Source organism: Falco punctatus (genome assembly GCF_963210335.1).
Source record: "Falco punctatus genome assembly, chromosome: 3".
NCBI lineage: Eukaryota > Metazoa > Chordata > Aves > Falconiformes > Falconidae > Falco > Falco punctatus.
Genome location: NC_137582.1, coordinates 112,541,098 through 112,566,964, shown reverse-complemented (window position 1 = coordinate 112,566,964; position 25,867 = coordinate 112,541,098). Strand labels below are relative to the sequence as shown.

General features: G+C 52.0%; 1 protein-coding gene across 16 annotated transcripts in view; it reads right to left on the bottom strand.

The window, feature by feature from the left end:
• CASZ1 (castor zinc finger 1) overlaps positions 1 to 25,867 on the bottom strand; it is a 237,057-nt gene that overhangs the window by 65,747 nt on the left and 145,443 nt on the right. For 6 of the 16 annotated variants that reach the window (XM_080380903.1, XM_080380900.1, XM_080380889.1 and 3 more), the window contains one exon: positions 5,957 to 6,117. The exons of the other annotated variants lie outside the window; for them this stretch is intronic. In XM_080380903.1, coding sequence (XP_080237029.1) covers positions 5,957 to 5,975 — 19 coding nt within the window. In that variant the 5' untranslated portion in view covers positions 5,976 to 6,117. The remainder of the gene's footprint in view (positions 1 to 5,956; positions 6,118 to 25,867) is intronic. 16 annotated transcript variants of the gene reach the window in all.

The following is a 25,867-nucleotide window of genomic DNA, read 5'->3' as shown; positions in this document are numbered from 1 at the left end:
TCGCCATGTGGGGCTTCCACACTGACAAGGGCTTGCAGCCGCTCGATGCCCCTTTGGGGCATTAGTTACAAGCTGGCTCTGCCCAGACCAGACAGATGTGTCCCTGCTGCTCCTGTTTCCACAGGGTATATAGGCTAGTTATTTTTGCAGCTGGGACATGTTCAACCTCATAGAGGAACCTGAAAAATGCCATTCCTAAAGGGACGGCTCCTGCCACTGGCCCCATGAGTAGGCACAGCTCTGCACAGGAGGGACGTGACCACACGGTTGGTGTGAGAGCAGGTCAACACGAGGGGCTCGGCAGGGTCTGAAAGTCATGACCACATCTTGGAAATGAAATAAAACTATTTCTCCAGCTAGCAGTTCCCTTAGCCCTCTGTCTTTGAGGTTGAAGCTTATGCACCCTGAGCCAGATATACATTATACATGCCCAAGCGTGGGAAGTCCCTGTGCATGTTCCTATTATGTGCTTCAACATGAAGCCCTGACGCTGGTTTTTCTACAAGAGCACGTTCCTTTACCTTTTTGTATGACACACTTCCAGAGATAACACAGACCTGTGAATTTAATCTTACTGACAGCAGGCTTGCATGTTAGTGGTACCTTACACAGACGTCGCATGCTCCCGACTGCGCGCAGCCCCGGTGCGGGCTCACCCCCGCCACACAGGGCTGGGCACACACCTGCCCCATCTGCAACCTCTGTGGGTGTTTGAACTAAAGCAGAGGTAAGAAAAAAAAATATTCAAGGGGCAGCCAGTGCTCAGCTGGAAAAACACAAAGTGCCGAGAACAGCAAACCCAATCAATAACAATCACAACCCCAGCAGCGGGCGAGGAAAGCGTGAACCGTTTTGGCCTGCTCCCTGCACGCTCACCCACTTGGGAAAACAGTCCCCCGGAGGCCCATGATTTCATCCTCTCCCGCTCCACCCTACATTCGCCCTCACCAAAAAGCTTTAGGGGGGTGCAAGTCCCCCAGGCTCCTGTTTTGATCAGAAACTCTGCAGAGAGGACAGAGGGTCTCTGCACAGAGGAACAGGAGTCCTGGCAGTGCGCTGGTGCCCGAGGAAGGTTCTCGATGCTATGAAAGGCTCCTCTTCCAGCAGTGCTCCTTACACCACACATCCTCCTAACCTCCCCTCCAAAGTTTTGCCCTTTGTGTCCCCCTTCCCCTCCCAGCTGCCCTAGTGTGCTCTTACTCTCCCCTTTTCTTCCCCCAAGTTCCCAACACCATCCCAGCTTCCTCCTCCTCAACATCTCCTGCCAAGCCTCTGCTCCAGCCCGTACCCCCAGACTCTCCTCACACCTCTCCTCCCTCAGTCCCTCGGGCCCACCACCCATGCCAGCAGTGAAAGCTGGGCTGCCTGGGGACCAGCACCCCAGGGACCAGCCTGGGGACAGGGAAACACGAAACCTGCGCAGGGCTAAGGTGAGAGCGCTCCCTTCTCCCGGCCTTGCGTCACTCCACATTCAAACTGTACAGATTTTGGGGATTTCGCTGTAGCAGCAGAGAGGTCAGCAGGAGTTGAAGGTTTTCAGATCATATATATCACTCTATATGGTCTTGTCTATAGTGAGTGCTAAATATAGACAAGGCAAGCCAAACCTGGAGGTGACTTCAGTGCTGTGATGCAGGGACATCAGCCGCTGCACGGGCATCCTCCGCTACCTCAGAGCAATACAGATGTCAACAGTCACAATCTAAAATCGAGGATGTCTGCAAACCCTCTGCCCTCCCACTGCTGAGAGTATGAGCCAGGTTCTCTCTCCCCCTTTCCCTCACTCAGCATCCATGATGGTTCCTCCTGAGTGGTGACCAGTCAAAATCAGGCAACATTTTCTAGCTTCAAGGTCCATTTTTCCATGGGATGTTGGACCCTCTTACCTATGGCATGCCAGCATCTGTTTCAGCATAGCTACTTAAAAACTTAACAGTGGAAGAAGCTCTGAATAGAAGGGGAAAGTCTCTTGTGTGGGTCAGAATAATTAGACTGAGCTCAAATTGGCTTTAGGCATCTGCTGCTGCCTCTGAGCAAAATCAAGCCATGCTGCTTCCATCAGCATCTCTTTGCTGTTAGCCTTACCCCGCAGAACAGAGGGGACGACATATTGCCTTGTATAGGGCATCTCTGGGAACAAGACTTGCTTCAACAGAAGCCATAAAGCCTCCTTATCCAGCTATCATTAAAGCCAAGAGAAAAGAGGCCAGACAGAGAGATTGAGATGAGCCATTTCCCCAACAAACTTGCTTCCCTTTTTCATTCGCTCTGTTCTTTTTTTTCCCCCTTTAACTGTCATTAAAATAACAAGTTTCTGTTACAGTCTAAACATTCCCACATTGTATAAAGGGTTATGTTACACTAGAGTCACTGCCGGGCCCAGTGTTTGCACAGAAACCTCACTGCAGGTCCCCCCTCCTGACGAAGTGACTTATTAAAGTTTAAACAGTAATTAACAGAACAATAAAAATAAAGGGATGTTTGGGGAGTCGTAGTGCACACAGGGTTTTTGGCAGTGCCAGCACTTTTCAGTGCCCTGCGCTGGCAGAAAAAACGGCTGCAAAACCAGTGGGAGAGAGCAAGCGCTCGAAGCCAGGAAGGGGCCGCGGCGAGGCCGAGGTGCGATCCCAGCCCACACGAGGGTTGCAGAGAGCAGCAGGCTGCAGGACACGAGGGAAGGGTATGGGAAGACTGGAGGAAGGATGCTGAAAGGTCACTTGGCAGGAGGCTGAGTCAGATCCAGCGCTCACTACCAGCCCTGCGCTCAGTCTGCGCGAGTATGTACCAGCAGCACTGAAAGCCTCCACTGCCTGTTCTCCAGTTCTGCTGAGATGGCTTGGACAAGCCCCCAAGATCTGAGTTTGGGGGATTGCATCTCTGAAACCAGACCTGGGCTTTGGGGAAGTAGCTCCTTTACAAGGGAGTGACAGGGAGGAAACGGCGACCACAGAGCAACCCCCTGAGAAAACCTTGCAACAGGGACAGCTTCTACAAGAGACCTCAAGAGCAGCCCCCTTGCTTGGGAGCGTCAAAACCAGACAGAAGAAAACATCTTGTAGGCACTGGTCCTGCCCTGGCCCTGTGCAGGTGTGGGGAGCTCTGAGCTGCAGATCCAACATGTTAGTATGTTAGTAACTCTGGGGTCATCCTGCCCTGAAACGCAGTCAGCCAGGAGCACGGGGCCAAACACTAAAGCCTAACTCGCTGTGCAGGACCACAACCCTGTCCCCCCACCAGAGCAGAACCTTTCCAGTCTATGTGAAACTGGCTAATCAGGGCTCCCTTTTTAGGAGCAAAACTGCTTTTTCTCTGTTTTGTTCCCACCCCAGTTGCCTGCCTTGCCCAGGATGAGCTCTAGAGCATGTGGGTAGAGTTTAAGCTTAGGTTGTCAGCCCTCCCTGTTACCCAACATGCAGCGATGCAGAAAGATCTCACTTCAAGATATTTTTGGTGCCTATTGTAACAATTCTCAAATGTTTGCCTCAGTAGCTCACAGTGCTAGTTGGCTCTAGCCCTGATGTGTGACTCAGTACACATAGCATTGTGCAGTCCCATGTTTGCTAAATCTCTTCCAGTACAACTGCTCAGTTTGCAAATAAAAAGACAGCTCCGTAAGGGTGTATCTCCTGTGCAGCGTGAACTCCAGGAGCGCTGCCTTGAGCCCTCTCCCACACAGCCTCTGGGCTGGCCAGCCCAGCTGGGGAGCAGTGTGGCTCTCACCGGGGCTGGGGAGCAGCCCCACGGCTGCAAGGACGCATGAGGAGACCCTCCAGCACCAAAGACACGTTTCAAGCTCCTCAAAGTCAACAGTTCTCATTCTGCCTCCAGCAGCTCAGTGGTATCCAGCTCAGCACTATCACTTACTGACAAATATCCACCAACATGCAAAAAGACACAAATATTGACAAGGGATTGGGACTACTTTGCTGCTCCTGCACTGCCCTCCCACCACAAACACCGTCGGGTCCCTGTGGGGACGCACAGGCACACTTGCTGAGCAACCCATTTCTCAGCCTTTGCTCTCTCTTCCACCAGGGCTGGGAGAAGAAGTCATCTCCAGCCACCATGGACCAGGGGGATTTGTGGGTACTGAAACCGCAGAGCAGTGGTGGGTTGAGGGTCCCTGCTGACACTGCAGCTGCTAGCAGCTCGTGCCCAGGATGGGCAATCACTGCCTTTGAGTTGTTAACCCTCAGCATCATGCAGAACTTCTCCCTCCCAAAGACAACTGTGATGGATCCACTGGCTTTCCTGAGCGCAGACTGGCCCTACAGGAACATTTTCAAGTCCTCTGTAGTCTGAAGTAAATAGCAAGGATGGTCATGATTTACTCCATGGTCTGGGAAAGGAGAAAGCTCAACTCCCAAGAACGGAAGGAAAGCACTAAAAATATGACTTCCCAGGCAATTACCAATGGTGATTTTTAATAAGCTGTTTTCTAGGGGAGTGAGGGACATGGCAGAATCTGATGTTATGAATCTGAAGTGTGATATGGTCTAGTGGTGGACTCAGCAGTGCTGGGCTTACGGTTGGACTCTATGATCTTAAATGTCTTCTCCAACCTAAGCGATTCTATGCATTCAGTGTAGGTTTCAAAGGTGCTGGTTTAATAAGCTGTGAGGCGAGCCGGCACTAGCAGCAACAGCCCTGCAAACGAGAGCCAGAGCAAGGGGCTGGCATATCAGGGTTCAGAATTAATGAAACCAAGACCTTGGCAACCTCAGTGGTTTTACTGCATTCTGGTGTAAATTGATAAACTCGCATGGTGCCCCAGGATGGCATGAGATCGAAAGAAGGGGGAAGGGAGAGGCTGAGTGGGAGACATACTGACACCCTTTTCCCTTACACCTGTGTTTTAACTGGGCCCCAGCAGATGAGCTGCAAGTGTGACATACAGCTTTCCATGCCTCCCCCACTGCCTTATGCCCCACTCAGCATCCCACTTCACTGCTGGGAATGTCTTCCCAAAAGCCTGTCCTGAATCCTCATGAGGTCCTTGGGTCCCGCTGCCAGGGAGGCATTTGGGATGACAGATATATCATCAAACACAGTCTTGTTTGACCAGCAACACTATGCCCTTTTATCCCCAAACCTTCTATTGCAGCAGTTTTGTTTTCTCGGTGGCTTTTCTGCCTCCACAGGAAATTAAGAGTAACCGGCTTGTTCAGACTTGCCCTTGGAGACAGTTTTTACAGAAAGCCCCCGAATCCATCACAAGTCAGGCAGGGCAACCTCTGCCTGAAACCCCCGATCAGCTGAGTCGCTGGCTCTGCCTTTTTCTTCCCTTCACTGCCCCAAGCCAGCTGGATGCACAGAACAGCAGCCAGGATTCAGTGCTGGAGCAAGATGCTGTGTGAGATTCAGCAGCTCCACAGCCTGAAGTGTCTCCCCAGGAAAGGCAGATACAGGTGTCTCTGCCATGTCTCACTCCTGGGGATCCCTTTGCACATTCCCGTGGCTTCTCTGAACTGACGGGAGCTGAGCTGCCAGTCTGCTTTCTGAAGGACTCTCCTGCCCCACAGACCGAGGATGAGTGGCTCATCTCCAGTCCTGAGCACAAGCAAGCAAAATCAATGTGTCACATATCTCTGACACTCTCAGACCAGCGCTGAGGCTCTCCTCTTCCAGACCTGCTAGGCTTGATCCCTCCCTGACTGCTCTTATGCTAACATCACTCTGCTAAGCTCAGAAGAATTATTTTCCCAGCTGACACTACGTCGGTGACCAGAGGACTGAGCTTATGCCCTCCCACTGCCACTCACGCCAAACTGAGAGAAAAAAGACACACCACCCAAATCTGAACATTTCATCCCATCACCCAACCACAGGAGTTTTCTAGCTCCTGGATCTCCAGACCCATCTGCAGTGAGAGCGGCAGTGCTTGAGAGGGGAGGTGTGCTGAACAGGTACAAGCAGGTACAAATAGAACAGAAGGTGCCCCCAGGTTAGCACTCACATGCATTTTCCTCGGCCATGTCTGAGGAGACTTGGAGTCAGAACAGAGCACAGCTTTGCATGGGGGTCTCAAACATTTTCACAATGCAGAATGACTGTCCTGTGCACTTCCTTTTCCAACACCGTCGTTCAGGATGCCTCTACAGCAATGCCAGTAACTGCCTGTAGGGAATGTTATGTTAGAAAATTATCTAATGCACTCTTAATCATTTGGTCTTGCAATCTACAGAAGGAAACAGGAGCAGCCAGCTCCTACCCATCCTATCCAGCATCCTGTCCAGCATGGCCCTTCTTCCAGACACCCCTGACTAGATACCATTATCAGTGGTAGCCTGGTCCACATCCCAGAACTCAAGCTCTCTTTTGGTTAACAGGCCATGAAATTATTTAGACTATTCTTGATATTAAATTCTGTTATGTTTGTAATTAACACAGAAAATCAGCAGTGCCACATCCTGCAACTCCTGTATTTTGCCGAATACAGAGGAGACTGAGCGCTCACAAGGACTTAAGTCTTCACCTAACTATGCTTCTGGTAGGTTTATGGAAAACCAACACTTCACAGCAGACCTGTCCCACAAGGAAAGGGTTTGATAGTGCCAGAGATTTTAATCCCCATATTTGAAATACGATATGGGAACCAGCACTCTAAAATCAGGTCTTACCCCCTTTTTTTGGAAAGGACTTTGAAACAAAAGAAAAAAATCTGCCAGCACGCTAAGCGTTCAGTGCTATCTTCAATCAGGGAAGCCTAATTATACCCATTATACTGATGAGGAAGCACTGGCACAAAGCTATGCATTCGCATGGCTACAGATACAAAGTGAATCAGTGGCAAAGCTGGAATTAAACCAGGGAATCATGGTGATGAGCTCATCACCCACCTCAGCATAGCCACACACAGCCGGTCATGGACTAGACCATGTCCTACCCATGTCCAGCAGGTTACAGAGCTGGCGAGGTGCCCTCCACACATCTACTTAACAAACTGAAAGTTTCAGTTCCAGTGCTGAGATGGTTCCGGATGCTCTGGGACACCCAGGGGACTGGTCACATAAACTGGCCCACAAACCAGTCACTCAGCTCACTGTATCAGCGACAGACTGGCGGGCTGCAGCCACCCAACAGCCAGAGCACCAGGTCTGAGCCACCAATATACCCCGCAACTACACAGGCCGTGGCAGGGATGAATCATCCGCTCCTCCTCCTGAAGCAGCTTAATCAACTTCCCTGCATGTGGATCCTTGCAGCAAGGTCCAGCCTCATCTGCCTACGTATTAATGATCCCCTAGCATGTAAAGCCCAGAGATTTTCCTTGGCACCAGGGGCCAGCACTTGCCCTGCACTCTCCCTGCCAGGTGCTGGGTGCTTGGGTCTAAGAAAGGCTGCAGAATCCCTTGGGATTGAGAGTCATTACATAAACAATACAATAGGATCACGGGCTGTAATTGTAAAAGCGCCTGAGGTCTTGGCACTGAAGTCTGCCTCAGCGAAGGCCGCTAAATGGGAGACCCAAACAAAACAAACAAAAGCCCCAACTCTGTCAGCACTTAATGAACAATAATAAATAATAAATAATAACCCTAAGAGCCAACCTAGCAAGACAGATGTGAGGCACCAGGGCAGCTCTGAGGAACACTAGCCCTATAGCAGATGCCCTCCCTCCCCAGTTTCCAGTACACTGAGCTCAGGTCTCCAGGTACCTGCAGGATTAGGTCCAGAGGGGGGAACCTGGATCTCTGTCAAGAGCACTCACCCCCCAGTAAGACGTATGAGAGCTGCAGCCTTCATATGTCCCCGGATCAGGACTGTCACCTGCTAAGTGAGCACACGTATACCAAGTCATGCCTAGCTCTTTCTTACTGCAGGATCTCTCTTTAAGTGCTAAAGGCAAAAACAAGCAGATGGTGCTGAGCAAGGGAATCCAGATAGGTGCAAGTCTGGAGAAGACTCTCCCCAGCATCGTTATAGTCTTGACTCAGAGTCCCCCACCTGTTCCATGCAAGCTGAGCTGCCGGCAGGACATCGGGAGACCTGCTTGGCAGGGACATGGGCTAAAACAAAGGGCCTAATTTAAGTATTTTTGTAACTCAGTACTTGTGACAGTGGGTTTAGCAGTTGCCAGCCATCTGGAATAAAGAATTACAGCCACCTCCCCTAATCCTATATTGCCTAAACCCTAAAGCTGGTTATGGTGCAAGGATGAGGCGGCAGGTTGGGAGGAGGCAGGGATGGGAAGGTGGGGGTGGAGAAGGGACCACAGGAAAATTCTCAAACATTTTTATTTTTTTTTCCTGCGAGGTGCTGGGTGGTCCCAGATGTGTCAGAAGTATTTTTGCTAGGAATCAAGAGAAGACAGAATGAAAAAAAGTGGGAAGAAGGGAGACAAGGAGTCCTCCACGACCACACAGTTGCATACACCACACACACACACGCTCTCACACACGCACACAGAGGCTTACTGGTCCGCGCAGGGCTGTCAGGTAAATTAGATCTGAAAGCTGACAATTTCTGACCATATTTCCTTGATTATTTCAAACAAATGCACACCAGCCGCTGTAAGGAGATTAAAGTGACATAAACGTCCCGAGTGGGAGGAGGGAGGGCAGAGAATTCAGGTCACCCCCATCCGTCCCCCATTTGACAGCCGCTATATCGCTATCCAATCCAATAAAAAAATCCCCCCCTTTTGCTTTAATTAATTTTACAGCTAGCTTGCTTAATTACTTTCAATCAAAATCCTCCTGCCATCGCAAAATTAGAGATGGTTGAGCTCCATTAGCCTAAATTCTTCATTTCCATATAGAAAGAGGCTCCCTTGGCAAAGCCAAGAGGGCTCCCTCCCGTTCAAGCTGCCATCGGACAGATGCCTGTCCCTCTGTCTGTCCCCAGTTCCTTGGGAGAAGCAGGGGGGAGAAGGATACAGTCCTGCCACCATCCCCCTTCACACAGCATCTCCTTGAGAGCCCCAGACACGGGAGGCCTCTCTGCTCACAGCAAGGACCACCAGAGGCGAGCAGGAGAGCCTGCCCTCGTGGCCTTCCTACGGCCGCGCTGCAACGAGCATTTCCACGGCTGCATGGGGCAGCGGGGACGGCAGCTGGCCTTCCTTCTGCTGCGGCTGCCAGCACCGGGGAACCGGGGACGGGACCTCTCCCACTGGGGCTGGGCCGAGCGCTGCCGCTGTCGTCCCACACAGGCACGCAGGCATCACTAACTCGAGCTGTCTCTGCCGGACACATGGAAAGGATATCAAGGGGGCACAGGGGCAGATCGTTTTACATCTGCCTGCTGTGGGGTTTGGTACCTTCCTTCAGAGCATTTGGCACTAGCCACTGTCAGAAACGTGACACTGTGGACCACAGAGCTGCAACGTTCCTGTAGCTCCTGTAGGCATCGTTAGCACCTCTCTCCAAACACAAATCATGAACTGTCCCATTCTGGGCTGATCTGAGAGCAGTCCCAACCGGTCTCATGTCCATGAAACCTCCTCAGAAGCGCAGGGAGTGGCAGCAATAAAGCCATACAGAACTGGAAAGGAGACAAGAACCTCAAGCAGGTGGAGAGGACGGGTGCGGGAGGAACACCTGGCAGGAGCTGGGCACGCTGGGAGCAGAGGAGGAGAACGAGCTCCTCTCAAAGGGCTGTGGGAACGGGAAAGAATTACCCTGACCGCTCCAGTGGATCACGCATGCTTTCCTCCCATTTTCTCCAATTGCCTATGACCTCCTCCTTTCCCATCTCCCCACACTACCTTGCAGAGCAGTGGTCTTAATGGGATTTTACATACGCTCAGCACTCCATGTAGGTTCTGAGCCCTGGGAACTGCCTCAGTCATTTAACCTGCCCAGTGGAACTCAGCCCTTCTCGCTCCTCCCGCTGCTGCCCAGGCCACACGCACACCGAACCCAGAGCTGCAGGAGGTCCCACCAGCACCCCCGTCTCCGCACTTCCCGCCCTTCAGAAAGCTCAAGGGGATTCATAAGCCCAAGAGCCCAACTACCCCCCGACTCCAAGGAGGACAGGTCAAACCCTTGCTTCTTCAGAACAAAACGAAGAGAAGACAAACACAGACCTATTTTGTTTATAAGCTTAAAACTGAATCCAGTGGCGCATCTACCTGGGGATTTTAGATTAAATGGTTTAAGAAACTCAAATAGGCTTTTTAATCCGGTCAAATAAAAAGAGCCCCAAAGAAGCAAAGAATTTACCCTGCCAAGCCTCATGCCTGTGAAGACAGCCAGGCAGGAACAGCTTTCTTACTCTCCGCAACTCCTCCCCACCCTGGCATGGGACATAACATATTTGCCAAAATCTGGAAGCTTAGGATACACCCTGTTCACGGCTCCTGCAGGCTTCACTTTCCCATGGACGACCCACATCTACCTATATAACACTTTCTTCATCCTTTCCATGTTCTCTTATGCTGTTCATCTGGCCCTTCCCCCCAGTACCTGGCAGGCCGTGCAAGCGCAGTGCCAGCCCCGGTTACATCACCAGCGCCAGCCAAAAGCAATCCAAGAGAAGGCACCAGAACCCCTAATCCCCATCCAACGCACACATTTATGCACCGTCTTTCGTACAAGCTACCTCCCTGAATGCTTCACAAGAGATGGGCCAGAAGACGAGGGGCTGGGCAGCAGTGTGCTCGCCAGATGCAGTCGGGGACCAGCAGAGTCTGCCCAGGGAAGCTCCTGCGGAGAGCCGCAGCCAGACGGCCAGCCAAGGGCTGATGATAGAGACCAACGCTACACTGGCTTGGGGAGTCTGATGTACATCTGGAGCTGAATCCTGACAAAGAGCAGGAAGCAAAGGGGCTTTCTTCTCCCCTGGATGACCACTTATCCAGGACTTCCAGCCTCCTACCCCCTCCCAGTATCACATCGCACCAACTTTCCAACAGAAACTGTCCCCTAACCCCCACTGCTGCTGTTCAGCTCCGGAAACGCTCAGAACCAGCCTTCCCCGGCACATGCTCTGCAATAAAATTCCCGACTTGTGTCTCGCCTGCTCCAATGCTCAGAGCAGCTGGGACAATAGAACAGAGAGGCCCTAAATCCACCAGACTCACCCTAAATAGCAATGGCCCATAATTTTGCCTGACATTCAGGAGCTTGTTATTCTTTCCCCTCGTCGCCTGGCTGGAGCTGTTCAGACCCATCAGTGTTATTCTATGCATTAAACGGGAAAAAAAACAACTCAACAACAACCCAGAGAGTTTTCAAGCCTACCCAGCAAGGGCTGAAGGGGCGGCATCCCTAGCTGTGCTGGTGGTGGAGGAACAGGAGGAACCAGTGCCTCAAACCCAGCGCCATCCCCTTCGCCGGGGAACAGCAACTAGCGGGTCCTGCGGAGACCCCCAGCAGAAACACACGCTCATCCTTTTCTCTCCGCAGCAAGGGAGCTGCAATCTCTCCCAGCCCTTCCAGCCCCCTGGTGCCAGGGAAGGCTGCTGCACACTCCTCCCCACCACCCAGGAGTGGGGAGATTTAACCACAACAGTTTGGGGTTTGGGTTTTTGGTTTTTTTCCAGGCCAGCTCCAGCTGATTAAGGACCTGCAACAGGATGTAGGGATTACAGCAAAACCTGGCTCCGGATCAAGTGGGGCACAGAGCCAAACGAGAGAGCGAGGATTGCCCCCAGCCTGGCTGCCAAACCGGCACTCGTCCTGTTGGGAGGCTGCGAGGGCTGGAGCTCTGCTGCAACAAGGCCCCTGCCCTCGCTGGCTCTGCTGGGGAATGGCCCGAAGCCCACGCTGACAAACGTGCCCACATGAAGGGCAGGGTTGTGAGGACGAGGGATCTGTGCCTCACAGGGCTTGCTGGAGAGAGGAAAATCCCTGATGGCCTCAGTCTTCATGCCCTCACCCCAGGCAAAACAGAGGTGTGAGGGGGCAGGTGCATCTCCACCTCCCATCTTGAGCAGCAGGACCAGCCTGAGTTGGAGATGGCCCGTGATTCCCCGATCCCTCTGCCAGGGCCCACACCACACGGAGCTTCTAATGGGTATCCTGGAATAACACAGGGCAAAATACTCTGTGTTGAGTTTTTAATCCAGGAAGAAATGATCAGGGAAGGCAATAATCTCAATTGGCACACAGAGCAGCAGGATCTTGCTTCTGGGGAGGCATCAAGAGCAGAATCAGCTCCAAGGAGACTCTGGGGCTTTTCTTTTTCTTCTGCTAACACTGATGCCTGCCTGGACCAGCAGCAGCCCCCAGCATCTTTCTAAAGTGCCTGTCACTGCAATGTCCAACTGCTGTCATCCCCTGGGGGACCGCCCCCCATGCCTGGGTTTTCCAAGTCCCTCTTGGACCAGAGCAAGAGGGACAGTAGCAGTGAGAGCACTGCTCTGACCTGAAGCTGTTAGCCTCGAGTCCTATTTTAATCAGGTCTGGCAGAGCTGCTGCCTCATTTCCCAGCCTGCCACGATGGAGGGATAATTTGCCAGTGCTTTCTCAGAGAGCTCTGTGGAAGCACTCTGCAGAGCCTGAGTATGCCTCTCCTTCATGGCCAAAACCTGTGAGCTTCACACTGGCACGTCTCCCTCTCCTAGTGACCCCCAGGCTCTGTCTGAGTAAAGGAAGATGCCAGGATTTGGTCCTCTTTTCCAAGTGCTCCCTGGCAAGACCTGGCAGTAAGAGGGGGAGGCTGCTCAGAGCAGCAGGAGGGGGTGGAAATCTGTCTGGCAGCAGCAGCACAGAGACTTCTTAGTGCTGCCCACCAGACTCATCCTAGCAGAGAAACTCTGGAGTCAGCTCCTGCCGGCCTGGGGCTGCCGGGGGAAGGCAGGAGTTGATATTGCAGGCGGAGGCCACTGGGATACCATTGAAAGCTGCTAAATATGACCAGGTTAGCACTTTAGTCTTTAATGGCAGGTCACCATTAATAAACCCAGGGCCCCAGGGTGCAGTACAGAGCCTCCCTTCCCCCCTCCCCGAAATACTCATTTCATTAACTTCACTGTGTGCGGCGCTCAGCACCTGTCAGAGGTTCGGCAGCCAGGAGGGGTGGCAAGGGTTAAGGACATCTTAAGGCAGAGCTAACCGCTCTCCCCTGACAGGACCTGCACAGCACCCCTATCCTCCCCGACTGCTCCCCTCTGCCACTGGCTCCCAGCTCATGCTGGAAGCTCGCCCACAGCTTTTGGGTGCACACAGATGGGGCGCCCTGGGCAGCCCCATGAGTGGGGAAGAAGCACCAACCCAGGCCCACGGCCAAGGGGCTGAGTGCTGGTGAAAGACAGCCAGAAACACGGCCCCTAATCCCAGCTTCAGCACCGACTCCTTCTCTGGCCTCCAGGAATCCACTCCATGTCACCATGCCTTGCTTTCCCCATCTGCAGAAAGGTGACATCAGCACTGATGGCCACAGCAGGAAAGAAGGGCAGAGGGGAGTTACTTTGGATCCAGACAGGGAAGAAGCCCTTGTCAAATAAAAGGACTGTGCAAACAATGAAGGCCAAATCCTGCTCTTGGGGACACCAGAATGACCCACAGGACTGCCCCTGTATACAAAAGGGTGAACTTGGCCATTGCAAAGGGTAAACGGCAATGAGGGGCTGGTGGAGCCAGCACAGGGGAGTGGACCACTCCTGCACCGTGTGCTGCGTGCTCTCTGCGGCCTCACACATGCTCCTGCAGAGCCCTCCAGTCCCGGTGGCTGCGGCACACAGAGGACAGGGAAGGACAAGGTGAGGAAAGTGGAAGGACGGAGCTTTGCTCCACCTGCTTTCACTATGATGCTGGCCGTTTCCTGGAGGGATGGTGGGAGGGGAGGAGGGACAAATATATGTCCCAGCTGCCAAAAATCCCATACCAAGTCTCTATCGATCTGCCCTACTTGGCAACTCAAACTGCAGCCACCGTCTGTGGCGCTTGATCAATAAGACCTGGGAGGACAGGGAGGGAGAGGCACATTTATGGGAAGGTGGGGCCTTTAGGGGGAAGTATTTTGATTTTTAGAGCAACTGCAGAGTCAAGGAAGAGAAAATACTAGGACTGAAGCTGCAGTTTAGTTTGGACTCATTTCAAATACCTGCTGAGCCCTTTATACTGGGCTCCAGTGATCTCCTGCATATGGAGGCTGCCTCAAGCCTCTGTCCTCACTGTCTGCCCACGAGAGCCTCTTGCCTGCCCTGGATGCTCTCAGCACAGATGTGCCAGCTATAGCGATGGGCCAGTAAGCCACCAACACACATCACAGACAGCGCATGCATGGTAATTCTCCAGGAGCTCCATACAGATCCTCTCCAGGGACCTGGGGAGAGGCAGAGACTCCCACAGCCGGATGAGAAGGAATCGCCATGCAGCTCAAAGAGCCTCTTGGAGATACCTCAGGTCCCCACGTGGCACTTCACGATGGCTTTGGCAGTGTGACTGTCACTGGGGCCACCAGATGGGGAAGGTTCAGACCCTGGTGCTGATAGCCAGGCTGATTCAGCAGAGAAGACAGGCTCTGATGGGCCAGCCCACACAATTTCCATCCTGCTGAGTGGGAAGCATCATGCATTGTTCCCTGGCCTCTCCACGAAGGAGATCACAGCCTGGTAAAATGCAGTGAGCCAGGCAGGTCATGTACTGGGGAGCAGATGACTGCCACCAAACCTTTCTACCTTTCTGTGCCTGGAGACCACTTCCTTATGTTCAGATCACGCAGCCAGGCCACTACCGCCAAGCCCTGGAGACCAGGTGACCTGGCAATGTGGAGCTCTGTGAGAGCTCTATGTTTGAATGCTCGGGTCACCCCCAGCATTTTGCTAATTTTGGGCCCACAGCCCCATCAGGAGAAGGCAGCAGAGGCAGAGGAGAAAAGTTTTTTTCTAATACAGCCGGCTGCTGGGTAGGGCCAACTCCGGTGGCAGGAGCACCCTGTTCCTAAAGCCAAGAGCCTGCAGCAGCCTGTTGGCTCCAATTAGAGCTGGCTGCAAGGGGGACGGTGCATTGGGTGTCACCTCCAAATGCCCTTTGGATAGATATGGGGGGCGGGGGGGGGGGGGTAGAATCCGCAGTTGTTCCAACGTGTGCTGCTCAGCAGAGCAACTGTTGCAGTCCTTTTAGTACGAACCCAGCAACTGTTCCCAAAAGCACAGCCTCCTCAGCTACTGTCCTTAAAAAAAACCCAACAACCGATCTCCAAAACGCCAGCTTCTGAGTCAGGGCAAAAATGTTATTAACAAAAACATCACTCAGGGGTGGGACACCTGCTCCCTGACAAGCAACTGGCCTGGCTGCCCATGGTTAGCATATTACATCAGGCCCCAAAAAGAGAAAGGAAAGGGAGGGAGAAGGGGAGAGAGTGGAAAAGAACAGACAGAGGGAGGGTGACAGCAGAAGGGAGTAACAAAGACAAAGAAGAGCAGGAGAGGGAAAGCACAGAAAGAAAAGAGCAAGTGCGAGCGCATGTGAGAGACGGTGCAGGAGAGAGCGCGAGTGCGTGGGGGAGAGCAGAAAAGTGTGCTGAAAGTGGCGGTGTGTGTGCAATGAAGTGTGGGAGTGCATATGTGTGAGAAAGACTGCAAGTGTGTGCATATGGCAGAGACCAGAGTTAGGAGAAGGAAGAGAAGAGTAAGGAAGGGGGAATGGCACCACAAAAAGCAAAAAAGCTTGGAAAAGTGTAACAAGAATACAGGGAAGAAGAGAGGAACAAATGAAAAAGTGAAAGCCATCAGACAAATGAGTCTGGTAAAGCAAGAAAGCAAAGATAAGGGCAGGGAGGGAGGTATGGGAAGAGGAGGCGGGGGGCACTTGGGCTGGGGCAGAGCCAGGGTGAGGGTCAGGATGAGAGGAGAGGGAAAGGGGGAAGGGGACAGAACAGAAAAAAGGAATAAAAGAAATAAACAGGGGGGAGGGAGAGAAAGATGTCTATTAAAAACCTCAGTGCATAACACAAAATGTCAGGGTTTATAGCTTCATTCTTGGCATTGCTGGTACTGAGAACCCCACACAGAAATGTCACTGCTTGTCATGTTTAATCACCTGCTATTTGTTAACACCTTCGCTGCAAGGAGTCTGCCCCTCACCCCTTGCAGGCTTTCCTTTTGGAGAATAAACTGTGAAAACATGCCTCTGCCTTTCAGTTCTCTTTGGACAGTTGCAGTTGAACCCATAGCCAGGCAGGGGAGGCCAGGCAGGGCAGGTGCATGGGGCACAGCCGCTTGCCTTCCAGTTGGGGCTTTCAGCATGGGGTAGGGCTCCTGCAGGCTGCAGAGCTCCCTGGCTGAGCAGGTTAGTGCCAGGCACCATCATCAGAGAGGCAGAGGATGTGCATATGCGGGAATGGGACAGAGGATGCTCCTGGGAGTGCAGGAGCAGCGGGGAGCAGGTGAGTTCGATGAGTCTGGGGGAAGAATGACTTCAGCGGACAGAAAGGAGACAGGAATGCGGGGAAGGCTCAGCTCAGCAAACGAACATGTGTGGATAAATCAAGGTGTGTGGGATAGTGAGTGCGAGGGCAGGGAGAAGCAGGATCCTGGGCCCTCCTCCTGCTTCATACACTCCCTGTGCTCCCACCCCACTAATGTCTTGTACAGAACACATACAAATAAAATCCCTGAAATCCATGCAAGTCTGGAATTCTCCAATCTGCTTGCTTGAACAGCAACTGTCACATAAAAGCAAACATCCGAAGCTATTAAATGTACAGTTACAGTTCCTTGCGCTGGCATCTGCACTGGTGACTTTGCTCTAGTTCCCCCCCAAAGCCTTGGACTAATGTTTTTTATTTATGCTGGTTTTCCCCTGTGTCAGGCACTCATGCCCCCACTGTCTGCACTTCCCACCCAGCTGCATACTGTCTGTCTGACATCACATTGCACTGCTATAGAAATTACTTTGAGGTCATCGCTAGAAAAGACTCTTCACTACTATTTCACACACTCCAACTGGAAAGAAATCAAAAAACGCTCTCCTCTACACAGTAGGGCTCTCCCATATGAGCAATGAAAATCTAATTCTACAATTTTCAGGCTTGCAGAAAGAAATCACACTCACCCCCACCCCCCGCTAAATGACGAAAAATTTGAAGATGTGTATGCAAAGATCGTTAGTGCAGCTATTTTGTTTTGTGCTGATGCCAGTGAAGTTAGACTTCCCCTCTTGAAAATGAAGAGAATTTGGGGAGCCGAAGAAATGACAATATGATGAGCTGTAAGGGGATCCTAAACGCATCCAAACATTTTTCATGCATTCAAACAACAAAAAAATAGCTGAAGTCATCAGCTGCCCGGAGACCAGTGCAAGGGTTTCTGCTCCAGTCCCCCATGACTGCTGGGTGCCAGCTCCTCCTGTGCCCAGCTCCCTGCCGTGACGCACGGGAATGGGCAGCCGAGAGCTGAACGCTGCAGCTGAAGGGCCGAGGGGCTTCCCTGCACTGGTGTCATCAAGATACTAAGGACACCCTAGAGAACATCCCACACAGAAAAAAAAATACAAACCTGCAAAAACTCAGTGCTCGCCTCTCTCCAATCCCTACAATACAATTCTAAAATCCAGTTTAGATCATCCAGGACTAGATGTGGGACTGAAGTAAAAGCCTTCAAGTGCAAACCTGGCAGTTCTGGAAACCCAAACTCCAGAGTGTGTTTGGACTTCACATCTTGATCTCCAGTAGCAATGGCAGCATGTTTCTGCCCAAATTTTCTTACTCATTTTCCTCGCAACAGTGTTTTCATGGTCTTTTCTGACTGAGATCCTTGCCAGTTCCCAAAAGCGAGTACCTACACCTCCACCTCACACACCAGAGGGACCCTGTGTGTGCCGGGGAAGCCTGCACTGTGGCTCCTTACCAGCCCTGCACTGAGGACAGGGGCCTTTGCTGTCTGGCACCTTTCCCAAACACCCACAGCTCCCACAAAACTCCACAAATAAATCCAGGCCCAGTTTATGAACCCGAGAACACGGGGGCTGTGCCACGTGAGGCCAGCTGGTGACCGCTGCCCCCGGCGTGGGGAGGGCAGGCCGAGGCTCGGCCCAGCGCCTCGGGACAGAGGCTCCTGCCCCTGCCCCAAAGGAGCGGGGTGAGGCCCAGGAGCCACCCCAGGTCCTATTCTGGGAACGGGAACAGTACACAGAAAGGCCTCCCGCTGGCCTTTTGCCAAGGATAAAATTCACCCTTCTGAACACAGGCCAAGATGATCTAAAGTGACTACTGACTTTTGTTGCCCAACTGGAGTCACCTTAAATGGGCCTATTTTTCAAAGTGTCAGTGCTTAGCACAGCTGAGAATCGGGCCTCTTTAAGATGTCTAATACTACATGTCCAATCACTGCTTTAACAAGAAAGACCAATATTTCTCTCCTGTGTGACTTCTTCTAGTCCGGCCAGGCCTTTTATCTTTTTTTCCTCTTCCCCTCCCTTCTCCTTGTTCTTTTCTTTTTCAGCTTTTTATGAATTTCTCTCAGCTTTCCTCCCTCTCCCCCCCTCAAGGTCACACAGCTCATTTCCACGTTGAACATTTACTCAGCAAGCCAGGCCCTTTCACAGGCACTCACCACAAATATGTTTCCTGATAAAGTCCAGAGAAAAGAAACTATAAAACCCAAAACAATGGCAGAAATAAATAAAAAAAAACCCAGCATGGCAAAGTGGGGCTGTAATGAGGCAGACTATTCCCACAGAGAAAAGCTAGCAGGTAAAACATCCTTTCAGTTAGTTTACTCCGTTTCCCTGCATTTCCATGATTACCTTCTTGCTCTCTTCTCTTGTTTGCTTTTCTGAGTTATTTTTGTTCTGTTGTTAGGGCTATATGCTCCCTATATGAAGGAGACTGTTATATTTAACCTCTTCATCCACAGTGAAACACACCCTCGTTCAAAGGCCAGAACCCTTCCAGCCTGTAGGCACCTGCTCCTTTACGACAGCGACCTGGCAGCTCAAACCCATCTGGAGCAGGGGAGTTTTCAGCTACGCAGTTTGCTTGTTTTTCCTAAGCCCATTACTTATAAGCAGCTTGCATAAAGCATCAGAGTTTGTACCTACCCTGTGTAATACGCAGCACAACACAGCGTAGCCAGAGATCACACAGAGGAAGGTCAAACCCCTCTCCCCACTCTCAGGAACGGATGGGGCCTTTCACATCAGTACAGTAAGAGGGAGTGAGTCCTGGAGAATCGTCTTCATACTTAATTACCAAGTCAGCTCACAGACCAATCCTACAGACTGTCTGAAACGAAGAGCAGCTTCACAAAGTCTATATTCTCCAGCCCAGGGCAGGTCTCCAGAGAGCCCAACCTTCCTTGCTGCTCTGAGATGTGGCAATTTTGATAAACCTCCAGCTCCAAAGAAACAAAATTTGGCCAACGCAGCGTGACTTTGAAAATCCAAGCTTCTGGCTTACAGTGTCCACGGAAGTTTTAAAATTATTTCTTAGTGACATCACTTCAATCTCCATTCGACCATCAGAGATGGCTACTGGCCCTCACATGAAAGACAAGTATTAAAAATGTCAATTCACTCACTAACATCTCTTCACCTGAGACCCAGTGCCACTTGGCCTCCATGGCCACTGGGAAATGATAAGGAAAAGTAACTCTGCTGGCTTTTGTAGTCAGATTTTATGCCCAAGAGCACATCTAGCCTGCAATCTCCCCAGAGAGACAGGCCACAATCTCCTTGTGGACAAAGTCAGGTTTGGGATAACAAGCATATAGTGAAAAAAGGCTCCCACCTACTGAGACCCCTGAGGAACACTGCCTGGTGGAAAGTGAGCCGCTCTGAAGGCAATTCCCTCCTTTTTCTTGAGACATCAGGACTCTTTGCCTTCTCCTCACTCTAGAGTAGTTGCTTTAGGTTGCTTAATGTTGCTACCTTCCTTTTATGAGCCCACAATGGAAAAGCAGAAATCTGGGGATTCCTCCTGGCAGGAGAGAGGTAGTTCACAGCTATGCTGCCTGCCCTCCACAGCTCTCCCTTCATTTCTAGCTATGGTCATAAGGCATCCCCCACCGCTCCCCACGCCGCAGTCACAGGCTAGCAGCCCCCATGCCGCCACGGAGCAGAGACCTAGCTATCCTGTTTCCATGGAGCCTGACCTTCTCCTGGAGGTTGCAGAAATACACCCTTCCATAAACAGATACTTATTCTACCTAGGAAAGCCTCAAACCACTGCCGTGATACTCTGGGTGGTGTTGGCTTGGGTAGCCAGTTTTAAACGCATTAGGGTAGTATTTTGAACAGTTAGTACTACTTTAGGAACTGTGCAGAAGCACAGCTCTGCAGAGCCACGCTCCTCAGGGCACCAGTACAGCTGACATCAGTAATACAGGTACCTCGATGAGTACCATGGTAGAGCCATTACAATGGCAAATGTTTGGGTCCACCAGCATCACCGTAACTAAACAGAAACAGCAAGTTATGAGTTTTGCCAGACTCATTTCCAGCCACAGCCCTGAGATATAATATAGTTGCAAAAATACTCTGATTTCAAGTGCTTTTGGCTACTCGCAACTCTGCATTAGCAGCACAGCAATGGTGTGAGCAGTGCACCGGTGGCAGTGACACTGTCCTGCATGGCAGCACAATCCAAGGGAGAGGGGCAGGATGCTGTGGGATGCTGTGTTGGCAGCCAGGCCCCTGCAGAGGTTGGGAACTGAGTTGGGTGTTACCACACTGTGCAGCACAAGCTCCCTGCAACCCTTCTGTCTCCCTGGCATGGCCTGTCTCGTCTCACTGAGTGCTGCTCGCCCTCCCTCCTTCCCAATGCGCACATGGCTTTAATGTTTTTATTACCTGTTTGACTCGCTGCCTTATTGCTTCTCCTCTTAATGGGGCTGTAACCGTGGAAACGAGGAATAAACGGCCACCAGAAAATGAGATGATTAAACAGGTCACCCTGGCAAAACAAACTCCGTGCTCACACAGCCCAGGCGGTGTATGCCGTTTCTGTCCAGGGAAACGTGGGGCCAGGTGGGAGAGGGCGGGAGGGCTGGGCCGGACTCCTGGAAGGAGCACACCGCCGGGGCAGCTGCTTCCTTGGAGAAGAGTGGTCTCTGCCCACGCGGGAGGATGCCATGCACCTCCCAGACGGACATGTGAAAAATGGCAGGGTTTGCTCAGGGAAGATGGAAGGTAGCAAGGGCAAGACACATTCACGTAACTGGGGGAAAAAATAGCAACTGTGATGAATATAAATAGGCTGGACTGAAAACAAAATGCAAGTCTGAGACAAGTTGGTGTCCTCTATTGTCCCCTTCTGTGGCACTGCCCACCTGCCTTGCAGCAGCTCCCGAGGGAGTGCAGAGACCCTTCTGCCCGCACTTTTCCAGCCCCTGGGGCACAGCTCCACCACTCCTCTCATCCCCACTAAAGGGCTAAAGGCCAAGCTGGACCAGTGCTGGCAAAGGCAGGGCACTGTCCGGCCCAGCCCAGCCAGGACCACAGGCAAAGCAGGATGTCATGGAGCACATACCTGGCTTTCTAAGGTCTCAGGAGGAAAGGCATCTGCAGCTGCTGTCCTCACCGCTCCTGCTCCGAAGCCACGTGGCCGGGAGGAAGAGGACAGCAGTGCGGACCCCTGTCCCCACCAGGGGACCTGCCTGGCTCAGGGGCTCACCTCCAGCACTGATCTATTCTAACTTCTCTCTTGGGGTGCTGCATACATGGCCCTCACCTCACTGTGAACAGCCAGACAAACTGAACTCCCAGCCTCAGCAGTGAGCCTTGACAGCCTTGACAGATCAGTTTGGAACGAGAGCTCAGCTCAGCCTCAGCACACACAGAGGCTTACCGTGAAGGCACAGCCCAGGGCTGGTGTCCAGGCCTGAGCAGGACACCTCCACCACAGCCCTCCTCACCATGGGGAGAGAGGGCTGGTCCACAGCAGCAAGACAAGGAGAAGGCAGTGGTGTCTGTGCATTTCCACACCCCGCTGAGTGCTAACATCTGAATATGAGATCCCTCTCTCTGTCAAGCTGAGAGGTAATGAGTTTCAGACCAAAATGTTGTTGAAAACAAAAATAAAACCCCAAAATAAACACACCGCAATCAAAAAAGCACAATCACAAACCATCATTCAAAGTAGTGAGGATCCTGCCAGAATCACCTTCCTGTCCCAACCTGCCCAAACCCAGACTCATTGGGTGCTGGCAGTCTGGGAAGAGCAGACATACTCCACCAAGAGCAACAAATTCAGAGGAAGAAATTGGAATGGCAAAGCTTGGCGAGGTGGAGATGAGAGACAACTGCTTGAAGCACACAGGCGAGTGGTTGTGCTTTCTTTCAAAAAAAACAGCAGGTGGTTTATGAAAAGGGCCCTATTCTTTAGAGTAATTTGAGCCATATTTCATTGTTTGATAGAAAAATCGTAATATTCATGACCTCCTTTAACTGGAAGAAGTTTGCTCATCTGAATATCAGCCCACAGACAAATGGGGAAATGAAAAATAAAGAGAGTAAGATAATGGAAGGGAGGTGGAGGGCCGGGGGGGAGGAAGGAAAGGAAAACCAAGACAGAATCAAAGGCAGAATGGGAAGTCCAGGAGGGTGACAAAGAGTGACGGGTCTGTGGGAATGAGGAGAGGAAGGAGGACATAAAGGAAAGCTATTTAGCAAGAGAAGTTAAAACAGTGCAGCATAGAAAAAGGCTGAGAAAAGCAAGGGTGAATGACTGAAAGCACAGCAAGAGCAAGCAAAGGAACTTTCTCTGAAAGTTTCCAAGTGCATGGATCAGCTTGCAAAACTCTGATTCTTGTCCTACTGAGCTTCTGTTGAAAATACTCATACGCAATCAAGAAGAAAAATCAGACCCTCTCTCCCCAGCCTCTGTTCCCTCACCCTCTTCCAATCCGGTCCTCCTCTGCTAACATCTGCTGCCTGCCTTCGGGACATGCAGATGGTAATTACTCCAGGAGCAGCTTCCTCTCCTTTCCCTGCTTGCAGAGGGCCACTTGAAAGAGAGCTTCAAGCCATGGAAAGATACCACACACACCTCCACACCACGTGGCAGGGAGAGGGGGATGCAGGAGCCAGGGCCATGCCCAGAGAACATGATAGCACAGGGGGTGGAAGGTGGGTGAAAAGATGAAGACATTTGTCTACAAAACACACCATCAAAACATGCCACTGGCTCCAAGAAGGGAGGCCTGGGGAGAAGTTGGCTTGCCGTGTGGAGCTGCTCATGCTCCTCCAGATAGGGGAAGGGGTGCTGGAGGAGAGGGGTGCTGGGGAAGCACAGGCAGCAAGGAGGAGGAGGGCTGCCCTGGGCGAGCCGGCTCAGGGAGTGGATTCTTACAGGCATGGATGGTGCTGGCAAACACCATGCGGAGAGGTGGAGCTGCTTTAATGAGAAGATGCTTCTATGACTCAGGCCTCAAAGGGATTGGGACTATTATTTTATTTTTCCATAATAAATTATGCCCTGGGATGCCAGGCCCTGCCGGGTTTTTCTGGAAATACCAGACGAAAGCTGGTGTTGCTACCTGGCTTTTGACAGTTTCCCATGTATGGAAGCTGAAAGTTCCTGGTTCTTCCTTTGCTCTGCCCTGGCCCAGCCAGTGTTGGGAGAGGGGCTGACACCACGGCACCATTACAACGGAAAAGCCCAGCTGGAGCTCTGCACCTCCTTGCCCAGGTGCCGGAGAGCCCCCCTTGCGGGTCCATGACAGCTCGCTTTGGACCCACGGGTGCTTGCAGCCTGCGGCGCTGCAGCTGCCGGGACGTCGAGGGTGCCACGGGTCAGGTGGGTGCAGGAGCTCCCGGGAAGTGGGAGCTGGCTCCGCTCTCCCACACCCCAGCCACCACACCCCGGCCGGAGGGAGGAGCGCTGCAGCCCGACCCCCGCACTCATCCATGGACCGCAGCCAGGCCTCATTCACTTATCTCCATCACTGAAGCGCCCAGCCCTGGCTCTGGGCTGCACAGGGGGGTATGATTATGCCCACTTCATAGATCAGGAGTTATTCATCCTACACCAAAATCTTCAGACTCTGCCACATCTCACAGACCTGTTCTGGAACTCTCTTTGTTAGATTTAGGCTGAACTTGGCACTAGTTCAGCTCAGAAACTTGCGTTACAAAAATCCCCCGCACAACTGCCTGCCTGCCTGCGGCTGCGGACCAAGCCCACCGCCAAGGCCATCGCTCCCCCTGGGCAGCAGGAACGGTGGGGGACACACTGCAGCAGCACTAACATGCAGGGCACAGACCAGACCAATCTCCCCTTGCTGCTAAGAAAGATCCTCTCATCATCACGATGACGCAAGGGCATAGAGCCATGTGCAGAGGAAGGCGATGTCGTGAGACAGCAACTTGGGAAACACGAAATTCAGCACAGCGCCGACACAGGGCACACGAGTGTCCAGGAACACAGGGGTGCGCAAGTGTCCGGGGCGGATGTGCATGTGCAGGACAGGGTGACGGGGACGTAGGTGTTGGGTGTGGGGAACACCTCCAGAAACACTCTAGTAGAGCACGGTGTTTTTATTGATTTCACAAGAAGCTCTACTAAAATGTCACCTCTCCAAAGCAAAACATGTGCATGTAGATGAATCATCATTTCACACCCCAAAACCAGGAATGGGTGGCAAAATTCTCGAGTGAGGCACCAAATCCTCAGGGGATTGCCATAAAGTGCACCCAGTGACTTTTTCATCTTCCCATCCTTTTTCCTTGTATCTCCTTCTCTCCACCCCTTGCTCTCTCTTGCCAGCCTACATGGGTTGTTCAGCTTTTATTCTGAGCATGAAACTGCCTTAGGACTGGAAGCTTTAAGCAGTTTCCCAGCCTCCAGACATTTTCTGGTTGTGTTTCTCCGTGGCAGAGCAAACAATTGCTTTGGTACTTGGCCACCACACCTAACCCCCAAAATGCAATGAGAACTCAGAATTCTTTGGGAAACTTGAACAAGAACATATTTTACAGAAGTGAAGTACATGGTTTTGGTTCATTGTAACTATTTGTTCTCAAAAAGGCCTGACAAACTTTTATTTTCTGGAATTGTCATATGAAGAAAGATGGGAAGTCTCTTGAGAAAGTGGAGAGGGCTGGTGCCGGATTAACACACTGGGAAGAGAAGTTAACAGCTGGACTCGGCCACTGAGAACCCTGTGAATGGGCAACAGGGTCCTACAGTTTGGGGAGGGAAGTGCATCATCAGCCCTCTCCAAAACACACTCTGCTCCGCAGATGAAGCCTGTGCTTACGTGGAACAGCAGCCCAGCCCTGCACCTGTGATCGGTTTTACTGTCTGCCTAACCAGCAAGCTCCCGCCAGGGACCGGGAGCCCACCAGCAAACGCTGCACAGAAGCGAGGGGAAAGCCCCAGGGTCCTGATCCCCGCCACTGGCACTGCCCCGTGTCCCACCTGTCAGTCCAAGGACACTCCCCATCCGAAGCAGCCCTGGGTAGCCCCTTCAGTGCTCACTTATGGCCAGAGTCTGGGCTTTGCCCATCCAGGGACCATTCTGTTACCCTGCCACGTCTGCCCTCCTGCAACACCACCATCACCTGGCCTGGCCCTCGACCCACCCATGCCCCTCCAGCAGCTATGCACCACGCATCTCCTCCATGTCCTCAACCAGGCTGCAGTCACCCAAGGCAGCTCCCCAGCCTCAGCCTGTAAGATCACTGGTCAAGCAGGAACGGGGATTAGAAGCTAGCAAGTTTTTCTTTTGCTACTGATGTCTGCCTCCATCTCCCCTGCGAGCCCTGGGAGAGGAAATGGGGAGCAACAAGGTCCTGGTCCAGGGGGCTCTCAATCCTCAAAATGGATTTTACCTGTCTCTGAAAGCTGCCTCCATCTCTCACCCCCCATTGCTTTCTCCCTAGGGAAATCAGTCTAAAAGGGGCTAATGGAACAATGTCCCTCTCTCTCCCCCCTCTCATTTTCTCTTTTTTTTTTTTTTATTAGCATTTGTGGAATTTATTCCCAAACTCTCCTAATCTTTCGTACACAACCATTTGATTTGCATAACCCAGCC